The sequence below is a fragment of the Schistocerca nitens genome, chromosome 9 (genome assembly GCF_023898315.1).
Source record: "Schistocerca nitens isolate TAMUIC-IGC-003100 chromosome 9, iqSchNite1.1, whole genome shotgun sequence".
In the NCBI taxonomy this organism is placed as follows: Eukaryota; Metazoa; Arthropoda; class Insecta; order Orthoptera; family Acrididae; genus Schistocerca; species Schistocerca nitens.
The window spans coordinates 189041272-189055099 of record NC_064622.1 but is presented as its reverse complement, the minus strand read 5'-3'; the positions used below and the strand labels follow the sequence as shown (position 1 = coordinate 189055099).

The 13828-nt window shown below is 38.0% G+C and overlaps 1 protein-coding gene across 2 annotated transcripts in view; it reads right to left on the bottom strand.

The window, feature by feature from the left end:
• Positions 1-13828, bottom strand: part of LOC126203639 (uncharacterized) — a 552833-nt gene that overhangs the window by 27842 nt on the left and 511163 nt on the right. For both annotated transcript variants that reach the window (XM_049938012.1, XM_049938013.1), the window contains exons 14-15: positions 8976-9160; positions 2602-2803 (exon numbers count right to left, since the gene is read on the bottom strand). In XM_049938012.1, the coding sequence (XP_049793969.1) occupies positions 2602-2803; positions 8976-9160 (387 nt within the window). The remainder of the gene's footprint in view (positions 1-2601; positions 2804-8975; positions 9161-13828) is intronic.

The following is a 13828-nucleotide window of genomic DNA, read 5'->3' as shown; positions in this document are numbered from 1 at the left end:
ATACATTTGCCATAAATTCTTTAATGTATGAAACAGTATTTGAGATACAAGAATTGTACCTGCTTACCAGCTGGTAAAATCAGAAAATGACTAAAAGAATAACAGTAGCTAACATTTTGTTGAATTTCAAGCTTTTTGAGAGGCAGAGTCTTCATTGCTAGCAGAGATCGGGATAGAATAAAGGTAAATAAAATACAGAAAAGTGGTTTATGAAAGTTAGAAGGAACAATGTGTCTTTTGAGTTGGTGGTGGTGGTGGTGGTGGTGGTGGTGGTTAGTGTTTAACGTCCCGTCGACAACGAGGTCATTAGAGACGGAGCGCAAGCTCGGGTTAGGGAAGGATTGGGAAGGAAATCAGCCGTGCACTTTCAAAGGAACCATCCTGGCATTTGCCTGAAATGATTTAGGGAAATCACGGAAAACCTAAATCAGGATGGCCGGAGACGGGATTGAACCGTCGTCCTCCCGAATGCGAGTCCAGTGTGCTAACCACTGCGCCACCTCGCTCGGTCTTTTGAGTTGTCCCAATACTGAAATCAAATACTGATGACATTTAACTACGGAATATCTCACATCTCATACAAGTGTTTGTGCTTTTCAGGTGGGAAAACACTTTTTCATTAGAATCAAATTGCCACTACCTACTCATTATTTGTTCTGTCACTATGTTCTATGAGGTACATTATGGTTTGTCACAAATGTTGCATGGACACAGAACTAAAATTATATTTTGACATTGCGATAATTGTCAGGAATCCACAATTATGAGGCCCTGGTATTATCAAGTATTTTTCTAATTATGTAGATGGAACATTATTCACGACACACTGTTCTTGATTGCACTGGAATATCTTGGATAGTACACATAACACTGAACTGCTCAATTTAAGAAAACTCTCTCTGTAGGAGTTTCAGTACATTGAAAGTACAATCCTTCCTTGCCACTTGTTAAGTATTTTATAAATTCTGAGTGGGATTATGAATTTGGGACAAACTCATCCTTATCATCATCAATTTGGTACTGTTTCACGAAAAAGTGTGCATGTTTAGTACACAAAATGGAAACATCTGGGTAATTAGTATAGCATAAGATAGTGGATTGGAAATTTTAAATTCAGCAGATCAAAACAATGTTGTCATAAGATCTGCCCTGATGAAATATTTACAGTTCAAAATAAATTGCTAATGATATATGATTAAGTTTTCTCTTAGGAAATGGATTGTTTTTAGAAGAGGGCATGTTCAGTAGCTCAGAACATTGATAATAAGAGAGTTGAAATTCTTTCTTAAATAAAATGAAACACACAAAAGTGGGATGACTATAAATTCAAGATGCTTTAGAAATGGTATTTACAATCAATAATGAATTTGTAATCAATAATGAATTCTTTTGAGTGATGAGAATCATGGAAACTTGCAATATTTTGGCAAAATGAGTTCACACTGTTTACATCATCAACAGGCATTTCTTTGTTTGATCCCTGATTGGTCCTAGGGTCTTCCATACAGTTATCTACTTTTCTTTTTGGTAATGTTTTAGCAATGGTAAATAGCCTAATTGTACAATGGTTTGGATTTAAGGATTTCCTGCAACACTAGTGGGTGGAGGTTTATCAGGTCAGAGAATGTAAGGACATATGTTCTTCAGCAGGACAGTGCCTAGTAAATAAATGCAGCTTTTACATTAATCGATGAACTGCTGATTGCTTTACTTGTTCAAAATCTTGTTTTCTCAGTTCTATCCTTTATTTTGTCATATAAAAAAGTATCTACATTTTTGCCTCTTTCTGGTGCTACTAGTTCATTTTACGGCATTCTCCCATGTTTTGTTTTTTTAACATATTCTGGCCAGATTCATCTTAATTTCTCTACAAATAACTTTTTATATTTATTTTCAGTTTTGCATATTTTCTCTTCTGTATATGTAGCCATATCACAAGAGCGTATCACCAAGCTGACACTTTTCACACCACAGCACCACACTCAGTTCTGACTTATAGTTGCCTGGATGGAGCAACAATATTTGAACTCCGACTATCAAAATTGAACATGGATGGTGTGTTTTTCCATATTATGAAAAGGAAAGTTGCCACTCACCATACAGCGGAGATGCTGAGTTGCAGACAGGCACAACAAAAGGACTGTCACAAATAAAGCTTTCAGGCAGTAAGGCCTTCATCAAAAATAGATCACACACACACACACACACACACACACACACACGACTGCAGTCTCAGGCAACTGAAGCAACACTGCGAGCAGCAGCACCAGTGCATGATGGGAGTGGCGACTGGGTAGGGGTAAGGAGGAGGCTGCAGCAGGGAAGGGGAGGGATAGTAGGGTAAGGGTGTGTTTCTCTTTAAAAGTTTTGTGTAAGTGTCTTTTAATTGTGCCTTCTGAAACTTAAAATGTCTTCTTTATGGTAAGTAGCAATATATCTTCTCCTACATTGTTGGTACTGTAATACAAGATTAGAAGGAAAGTAGTATTAAAGTCTATTTTGAGATTACCATAAACTGAATTCCTAATGTCCCAAAATGTGACAACAAATGAGAAGCCAGAATGTCTAGTATTAAGATTAAGAACAAACAAAATTACTCACCACAACTACAGCACGAGCTCTACCATCAGCAAAGTCAAATCCCTCTGATATCTTACCACGCATAATGGCCATCATCAGTGCACCTGCTGCTGTACATTCATAATACTCAGTTATCACTGGTTCCAATTCAGCAGAAGTTCGTGGCTCTAAGAAGACTCTTTTATACTGTGAAATTTTCTCCCAGAGGCCAGTCTGCTGCCATCTGTGAAATACAGTTCAGTTCACCAGACTTTATTATTAACTGAACGAACAGTAATAACAACACTATAAGGTAAACTATGAGAATTTAAATGTATTGAAGAACATAAGCAAACACTAAGAAGTATCACTAACTTGTGCCAAGAAATCTAGTATCACAGAAGCCTAATTCTTATTATAGTGTTTCTTTTCTGCAGTAAAAAAAGTGGAAATCTATTCAAGAATGCTTAAAAAGAATCTCAAGGACTATGAAATGCCACGGAGTTGCCATGATGTTGATCTTGTGTGTCGCACACACTTACACAAATGTAATAACTGTGTCTTCAACAATATTATTAACGTAACGTGAATCAAGATGGCATGAGTTATGATGCAGGAGGCTTTACACTATGTAAAAATGTTGCACAATATAATCCAAAGATTATTGACAGCAGTATCTACTACTTCCTCAGATGTTAAAACCAGAACAACTAATCAAATACATCAATGAAAGTTGGTTCTAGAAACTTTCTAAGTAAGCTTTTACAGAATGGTGTGTGTCCATTTTCTAGAATCTGCCAATTCAATTGTTTCAGCATCTCCATGACAATCCCTCGTGGTTCAAGCAAAACACTGAATATCCCCTATTAGTCTTATTTAGTTTGGGTCCCACATGCTTGAGCAATATTCTAGGATGAGTCACAAAAGTGTCTTTCTTGCAATCTGCTTTGTCGACTGATTGTATTTCCCTAGTATTCTACCAATGAACCCCACTTTGCCAAGAGTTTTGACTATGACTGATCCTATATGATCATTCTATTTCATATCACTACAAATGGTTACATGAAGGTAGGTATTTGTATGAGTTGACTGATTCCAACTGTGACTCACTGATATGATAGTCATATGATACTCCATTTTCTCACTTTCTGAAATGGACAGTTTTACATTTTTGAACACGTGAGGAAGTTTGCTATAATCTCCCCCAACAAAAAATGTTTTACATGATCAATGTTGTTGGAATCCATGCTGGCTGGCAAGAAGGAAGACAATCTATTTGAGGTACCTCATTACATTTGAGGTCAGAATATATTCTAAGATTCTACAACAAATAGATGTCCAAGTTACTAGCCAATAGCTTTGGGGACCGCTTCTGTGGTCCCTTCTTGTAAATGAGTACGACCTGTGTTTTCTTCCTACCATTGGACACAGTATTTTGCTATAGTTAAAAGGAGAGTTAAAACAGCCACAGATTTAATACAGAACCAACAGGGATTCCATCAGGCACAAATTTTATCAAAAGGGTAAGTCTAACATTCAACACTTATAAACAGATTTTTTGACACTAAGATAGCAATAGACATGTAACATGAAAAACAGAATGTAGGAAATGAAAATCTCTCCAATCAAAACTACCAAAATATACAACAGATGTATTATAACATTGTAAAGGAGACATTTATTCAATTGTGAAACCAAATTTTTTATTTGGATACGTAATGGTATCAATAGGTGACAACATGGTGGACAACACACAAGTTGTTCCGAAAAACTTCAGGTGAACTGTTGGAATGATATTTCGGCAGAGAGTATTCTGGCTGTCATTTAGTGAATACTGATGAAAATGCACTGATCTCTCATATTTAAGCCCCCACCGGCACATGTGTGATGTATCCAGTTGGCAATGTGCATGTGCTGTTTGAGCGCATGCTATTCTGCTGCAAGTATGTGCACTGTGCCCCACACCCTCCATGGTGAAAGCTTGTCTCATTGATATAAAATCTAACGTCTTCATACAGTAAAATTACAGAATATGCTAGATATGCAGAGTACAACATTTTCCTATGACAGAATTGTATACAGAACGTATCCACAAGCTGCCACAGGGTGTATACGTGGACAAGGAAAAAAAATTCCCAGATTTCTCCCGTATTTCCCGGTTCAAAATACACTTTCTCCCAGGTGGAAACATAGTTTTTCACTGTTAACTGATAGCATATTTTCTCTCCGAACTGTATAACTTATCAATCCTTTGAATGGTTATGGTTTTATACATGGGCATAGAATTTCCTGGCGCTTTAGAAAACGAAACACCTTTTGGAAAGATGTTTGATGTGGAGTAACATGTGCGCTGCATATTTTTGTATTACGAAAGTATAAATTCGAATTCCACCAGGCACCACATGTTACTTTCCAAAGCATTGAAATCGAGATTGCGATGCGTATTTGTAAGCCAGTCATAGATCATATCACGTGATCTCGCCAGCCGATGACAGCGGATATTCAGAGCTTCGGATATGTGGTGTAATCAGCCAATAGCAACATCACTGTTAAGTAGTGCAAACACACGAACAGGAAAAGTTAAAGGTTTAAATTAATATATATAATGTTGCTACACGAAAAACAAAGCTTTCGCATATAATGTTGGTCTTTTATGCACATATTACATTTTAAGATATATCACACAAATGTGCCAGTAAATTTTTTAACAACATAAAAGTGTGATCTTCTGGGCTATAAATTCTTCTAAGTGGCTCATCATCAAAGAGCTGATTTTTAAATGAGTCCCAGATTCCCAGTGAAGTAGGCATCGACCTGATATTAAGCTTTTCCATGTGGTTTCGGGATGTAAATTTCCTTGGGTACCAGTACTTCGTTATCTCATGACCGGTTCTTTGTTATGGCATAATGCCATACGTGCTAGAAGATGAAAATGTACACTTGAAATGCACCGAACAGTTGAAACTAGCCAATAGTTTGAAATTAAACCCTTTGTTTCAAATATATTGACTGCCTCAGCAGAAAAGATTAATAAAAGAAAATTTCTTCAGCAAACCCATAAAAATAACTTCATTGTTCTGCATGGCAATTAATGCTTGACTGTCAGAAAGCTGGACATAAAATAAAATCTTAAACTAATAATGTCCTTTAGACTTCCATAATTATATGAATGTATTTTAATTCACATGATAGCTCCCGGCCAAAGAAATCAATTTTGTTTTCATTTGACATGAGTGTAGTAGACAAAGAGGAAACAGCAAAATCACTAAATGTAAACACGGATCACATTCAGGGCAGTTGAAATTAAAATGTCCTATGATACCTCTCCTGCTTCCAGTCGGCCGGTTTGACATCCTGCCACTCCTCTTTTTTTTTTTTAAAAAAAAAACTCTTCAGAAAATTTGCTTCTTTATTCCCTATTAACTAACAAGTTGCTGCTTTGTGTGAGATAAAATTAAGCATAGGATACATAAAACCAGTAAAGAGAAGATACAAGCAAGACACTACACATTTCTTCAATCCTTAGCTCCTAGAATTTTTCTCTCTGTAATCTTGCTACAGCTTTACATGGCGTGCTTTCCTTTCTGTGAAAGGATCTGTCACCTCATGAAAGTTTGTCAAATGTTTTGCTACATGAAAAATCAAAATGTCGTTGTCTAATACTGAAAAAGCTGTAACTACAAATAGGCCCAAGACTGGTGTGGTTTCTCGACCTGATTACCTATATTTTGTCACTGTCTGCGAGATAAAACAAAATAGGCCTTTATAATACTGCATCAATTGTAACATACGCCAAATAAATGAGACTGTTTTGGCAGAAATGGTCCTTTTTATACACGGCAGATTATAATTCACAAAGTACCAATATCAAATGTCTATTAGGCCTACTACAAGCAAAAAGCTTTACGTTAGGAAATAGTTTTACACTTCATTCATACGCTCCAGTTCCTCAAGCGGAGATCGAAAAGTAGTAGTGCGAAATTTTTAGAGAAATTTGGAATTGTCTTATTCTTCCATAATTTGTGTGATGTCCCCGTTTCTTCTACTTCCTTGTTCTAACAAACAATGTTGTCATCACTAATTCTGTATCTGTTCCTGCTAATGTAAAGGCTTATTCCCCGGTTCACTTCACTAACTCTGCCAGAAACACCAGTCGAGTTATCCCGCGATTATTCTCGGGTTAGGCATTGTTACGTGTTCGTACAACTTGTTTTACGCGCTACTTCCAGAATAGATCTTAAAGCGACTGCTAGCCAGAGACTGTACAACTGGCCTATGCTAGTAAAGTGATCTGGCCAAAAATTTTCTGTCATATTTCATTTTCTTGGATACATTGAGAAGATAATATGTAATCTTTCTTACCTGTTATTCCTGTTAGTCGTTTATTCACACTCTGGTAGTCTGAATCTATGGATTTTGCTGACAATCTTAACAACGCTCATCATTCTCAAACCCTATCAATCACATAATCAGACAGTGGTTGGCTTTCTTTCATTCGGCTATACTCTGCTCAGCTCATATAGCCCCTTTTGTCTGCAGGAAAGTTTATTTCTAGATGTGACGAGGATTCCACTGACAGAGACATCACGTACACTATGCAAGCATTCACAAATCAACTTATGATTGATTCAGAAATCAACTTAGAATGTGTTCAACAATGTTCAAAGTAATATGAATAATCAATAGACCAAAGTGCGCTGAATGCTAGGCGCTTTGAGAAACAAGTTTTATATGAATTCTCCCCCCCCCCCCCCCCCCCCCCCCCACACACACACATACCAGATCCAGGGCTGCTTCTGCTGTGCAATCTGGCAGCTTGGGTACACCAGTAAAATTTTTTTCCGGTAGCTCCTAGCTTTTTTTTTTAACTGAAACTGCTTACACAGCCAGCGGCCATGTTTCTGTAGCCAGAAGTGGAAGAAGATACTACTCAACTGCACATGCGCATGATCCCACTTGTAACTGCTAAAACAAATCTAATGTTAACAGTTGTGACGTCATGCTCATCGGAGGCAATTTGTTGTTACGAAGCATTGCATAGTCTTCCTAAGGCCTTTGGCACATTTTGCTGTTGGCAGACGCTTGTATGAGCACTATGTTTTGTTGCTGTATATGGCACATTTGCTTTGCAATTTAAGTTTTATTTTAGTTTTTTCTCTCGTTTATGTTTTATGGCTGCAGTATTATTCTGCAGTAGCAGGATACAGTAATATCCTTTGTTAGTGTATTGGTTCTTACCAGTCAAAATTACAAAAATTTAACTGAGAACAAAAACAATGAAAAATTCCCAGAATTCAAAAAAATTCCCGGGTTTTTCCCGGTTTTCTCCTGGATGAAAAAATTCCTGGGTTTTTCCCGGATCCCCCGGGTCGTAGACACCCTGTGCCATATCAACTGATAAGGAACTCAGACAGTCATGTTTCCACTGATTCCCTGACAGTGGAGCTCCAAACGTTTGACGCATAGGCCACTATGTGTGTTTCATTGTATTTCATCAACTGACCAATGAAAATACAGTATTTGGCAACAGTGAACTTATGGGTTGGAGAAGGTGAGTATACCACTGATGTTCTACAATGTGAAGTTTTAAATTTCACAACAAATAGGTTGTCACACACAAATACTTATCTGACATAATGGTGGGCAGGGATTGAACACATCAATTTGAAATATACTGCTGCACTCCCATAGCCCTCTTTCAGTCTGTGTAATCTTCAAGAGTCTGCGAATTCAGTGCTTTCAGTACCTCTGTGGCACTCTCTCATATGTGAAGTGAGCCTATGACCATTTGTGTTGCACCTCCCCCTCCCCTTTGTGGACATTCGGTAGTCCCACGGTAGTTCTATCTGGTGCCACATGCTTGCGGAGTGTTCTAGGATGGGTCACATGCTTCTATTGCATGCAATCTCCTCTGCAGGCTGATTGCCCTTCCCTAGTATTCTACGACTGCTAGTTAGTGTTTTTATTCTCCGTGTTCCCAGTTTCTTCCGTTATCTTTGTCGTAAGGTGGAAATCTATGGCTCAGGAAGTCAGATATTCACTGTAAACCTGAAGCTTACAATAGCCTACAGTTTTAACAAGCAGCATAATTCCATAAACTTATAGCAAACACACAGATGATTTATCTGCACTTACAAGTGAAAAAATTGGACATTACTAAATAAAGACAGACTATGCTTAAAGTGTTGATGAGTAACAAAATATGTATGGAACAATAACATATTTTATTAAATAAATTCCACAGATTTGTGACAAATTGAATCTTCAAGAATGAATTTATTTAACAAGGGGGTAAGCAGCAATAATTAAAAAAACATGCATACCATTATATTCACTACACTATTTTTAATAATATTTATAAGAACCTTATTTCTAAGTAGCAGAAGAAAGAATATGAGTAAGAGATGATTAGTCACCTTGTGGTAATTAGTTCCATGAACCTGTAAGAAGAGAAGAAGCAAAGCACTCCTTGTGGAACAATCTGGCAGATGCCCAACAGCAGCTCTCCCAGATCATCTTGGTAGTTCAAATTCCTAGCATGTTTGTACTCTGAGCTCAGAAGGTTGCCTCTTGGTCCTTTTGAAACAGACCTAACAAACACCTGGGAACATAAAATCAGTATCATTTTTACACAGTAAGAAGGCCTACATGTGTAATATGGTCTGCCTTCTAGCAAGAACACCATTATCTGTTTGTTTTTGACCAAATGTGTTTCACCATAGTGGCATCAAGAAGTGTTTGTTTATTTGCTCTTCTATTGAATTTCATGTTTCTGTGACTGCCCTGATGATGAAACCTGTTAACCCCATTATCTACAAAATAAATTTATATTCTATACTTCCATAGTTTTTGCTGTGCTACATGAACAAAAAATTACTTTGGTGGACTGTAAGTAACTGAATGAGTATAGTCAACCACTCATAACACAGAGGTAATATATCATCAAAACTAGGAGGATATAGTTCAGTGTATCGTTTTATGTTGAATTCATAGAGATGTGTTCCGTCTTTGCAACTAAATGAAATGCAGTTTTGTTTTTGCCATACACATTTCACTTCTTTTCTTTATGAAGCAACTTCAGTAGCAATTTAAAATGTTGTTAGTCTATATGTGTGGTCCCGTACATGTGTGCATTTGGTTCTTATGCACCAGCTGGCCATTTTCGGCATTATTTCACCCACATTTATTATAAAACATCACATGCACTTCCATAAAAAGTGCAAGTGACGTGCTGTAATAAATCTCGGTGTAAAATGCTGGAAATCAGCCAACTGGAGCATGGGGACCGAATGCACATATCTACAGGACCACACATTTAGAAGAACAACATTATAAATCACCACTGAAGTTGCTTCATAAAGAAAAGAAGTGAAATGTGTATGGCAAAAACAAAACTGCCTTTGATTTAGTTGCAAAGACGGAACATACCTCCATGAATTTGGAGCAACTACGGAACAAAAGAAAACAGAAAAAATGAAGATTGTGTTAGAATTGTCAACTTCTTGTTCTGTTTCTGTATCTATCATTTGCTGGACCCCTCCTTCCATGATGAGTAACTCTCTTTACACATACCAATGTTATAGACATAATAATGCTGTACTTCACTACACAATCTGTACACGTTTTAGAACCCACTAATATTTGACTAGACATTTTCATCAATCTCAGTAGTCTTACAAATACTGGAATTTTGAAGGGATGTATATTAATTTATTTTCAGCACTCTTAACATTAATTTTTTATTAACATGTTTCTACTAGCTGATTTATTTACTCATACAAGGTGGACAGCTTGCTTGAGTGAGTTGTAAAATTACAAGGAGACAGAATGACTAAGTAGTACTTCCAAGCAGGAGGCCAAATTTCAATATTGCTGAGGCACACAATAAAAAAATACACAATATGTGAATCATATTCAAACTGGGGCCAGGGTGAACTATTCTCCTTCCCTAAAAAGACCCTATTACAAGCACACTGGCAGTTTTATATGCTGCAACCAGTGTGAGTTATGGTCGACCTAATTCTTTGTTGGTTTGACTCCTCATTATGTCTGAGGGGTTGGTCATGCACAGTCGCTTTGAAGCCCAAATATTTAATATAGAAATAATTCTCAAACTCTTATTTAGTAGACAAACACATTAACAAAAAATAAAGGACACATACATAAGTCTAATGAGAGCAAAATATATGAAATAAGTGGATAAAAATCTTGTACGGCAATGATGTAAGCTAAATCAGATAGGTAAACTTCAAATTAAAGAATATTTATTTAATTAACTTTTGACATATGAGAATGGTTGCCTCACATGGATTTTCACATTCAAATGAAAACAATTAAAATGATTCATTAAGTGATGCAAAATATGTAGTTACACAGTGTAAGCAGAGCATTGAATACAGAAACAAGTGTGAACGAAGTTAATTTAATTGCACTGTACCTCATGAAAACCAACAGAAACATTTATGTCCGTATTTGCAGCTCCCACTTTCAGTTGTAACAAAAACTGAAGTTTAAACAATGGAAACTCCAGGAAGGAATATCAACAAGACAGACTGCTACTAACCATAAACAAGGCATGTTAAGTTGCAGATATGAACAATTAAAAGACACTTACATAAAAATTTAGGCCACAGCCTTCACCAGCAAAAGAGAAACACACACCATTCATACATACAAGCAGGCACACCTCATGCACACGATTGCCAACTTCTGCACCTCGGGCCAGAGTCCAGCTACCATGTGGGATGCAAGCAGTAATCTGGAGTGGATGGGGAAGGGGAAGTAGTAGTGTACACAACATGTGAATCTTACTCAACCTGGGGTCAGAGTGAACTTCCCTCCTTCCCAAACACGTTGGCAGTTTTATATGCCACAACCGGTGTGGGCGATGGTCGATCTAATTCTTTGTTGGCTTGTCTCCTCATTATGTCTGAGGAACCCGTCACACACAGTTGCTTTGAAACCCATTCATTTAATATAGAAATATTTCTCAAACTCTGATTTAGTAGACAGACACATTAACAAAAAATAAAGTAGATGAAACCCTGGTGGAGAATGCAGTTCAGTTGCTCCAGTCCTGGGTGGCACTGAGTCACAAGGGGATTGCTTCTTCATAGTCAGACTGTCGGTATGTAGGACAAAAGGTGACTGGAAAGAAAAGGAACTGGAGATCTGTTTCTGTACAAGGTTATGAGTGTAATTTCCATTTGTGAAGGCTTCAGTGAGGCCCTTGGTGTATTTGGAGAGCGAGACCAAAATTACCCTTCCAACCTTTAACAGAAACTGATCTCCTATGCCTTGCCATTCGAGTCAACTACCACCTTCCACATACCCACCATCCAACCACAAAGGAGCAATCACATTCTCTGCCCAAGTTCCAACTACTCTGGTGCCCTGAAATGAGGAATATGCCACCCACTATCCTTCCCACCCCTCCCACAGTAGTATTCCTCTGCCCACTGAACTTATGCAATATCCTCCCCCATCGCTACTCTACTTCTGCTCCACATCTCTTGCCTAATGACTCATATCATTGTAATAGATCTAGATACAAGACATGCCTCATACACCCTGCCACCACCACCATCTCCAGTCCAATCACAGGTATCTCCTATCCCATCAAAGGCAGGGCAACATGTAAAAGCAGTCATGTGATCTACACACTAAACTGCAACCTCTGTCCTGATTTCCACATGGACTTGACAATTAGCAAGCTGTCGGTTTGCACGACTGGCCACCGACAAACTATGGCCAAGAGGCAACTGGATCACTGAGTTGCTGAACATAATTTCAATGCAGAACATAATGTTCAATGCGGTGTGCTTCACTTCAAAGACTGCTTCACAGCCTGCACCATCTGGATCCTTTCTATCACCAGCTTTACTGTATTATGTGGGTGGGGACACACTCTGCAATATATCCTGTGTTTCCTCAACCTTCACTAGTTCCTGTCCTTCACCTACGTATCCCATACCCTGCTCCCACTCCAACACTTTGATTCCACTAGTGCAAACACAAATATTTTTTCTTTTCTCTCTTTTTTGACTCTCCCCCCCCCCCCCCCCCTTTCCTCAAACCTCCTGACTGCACCTAGCAGCCCTAACCTGCCCCCATCACATCCCTGAATGCTCCTCCAAGTAACACTACACCTTTCTCCACCCCTACCCTGCTATCCCCTTCCTTCCCCCTCCCCCCTTTGCCACAGCCCTCCCTTACATCCACCACCCACACCAGACTGATTCTCCAATCAGCTGCAGTTGCTGTCTGCCTTCTGTCCACAGAAGCTGGAGATAATGGTCATGCATGTGAGTTGTGGATGTGTGTGTATTCTACTTCAGAAGACATTTGAATGTATGTCAATCTTTTCGTTGAGCTGTCCATGATTCAGAATCTCCTCTATATGGTGAGCAGCAATGTACCCTTTTCACAGTATTATTGTTATTCCATCCTGGACTTTCCAATGTATCTACCACACACACATACATCTGCTTCACCGTGTAGCCTCCTCAACAAACTCACCGATTCTCACAACTTACTAAAGGCACTGCTCAAAGAACTGCCGACCAGCAAAAGACTATCTATGGCTTCCTGCTTATGCTTAAATGCCCTTTGTGATGTCATCCTCGCTTGCTTAAATAATAGCCATCATTCAAATTTAAAGCTTACTACACATGACATAATGTGCTACAAAACAGACAAAATTACTGTGATTACCTTGCTACCTCTCATGAAAGTATCTACACAATTTTAAACATTTTATCAACAAAGTTAATGACTGCATACCTACATCCATCCTAGCAATGCAACAAAACTTAACTGCAATAAATATCTATCAAATATTTTAAAATTTTATCTTTGTGTAGGGTCCATGGCTACACCATGTTTTGAGAATGAAAGCATGGTCTAAGTAGGCTGTACTCTTTTTACTTTCTGTGAATCAGGCTGTATTCTTTTTATTTTCCATGCAATTGGTTGTTTCAATCATGGGTCATTTTCAAGCACATATCATAAGCTTCCAGCTTCACTTCACTATGTTCTAATAAATTGCAGGTACATGTGAACAGGTATACATCATATTTATGTGGCACAAAAACAATACAATGCACATTATTGTAATTATTAGCTGACACAAACAGAAAGCTGTCACTTCACGGTATAGGTACAGCTGTTATGATATCAACAGCTGCATCTGTACTATGATATGGTAGTTTACTGTTTGAATCAGCAAATGGAAATAATCATGTGTATGACTGTATTGTTTTTGTGCCAC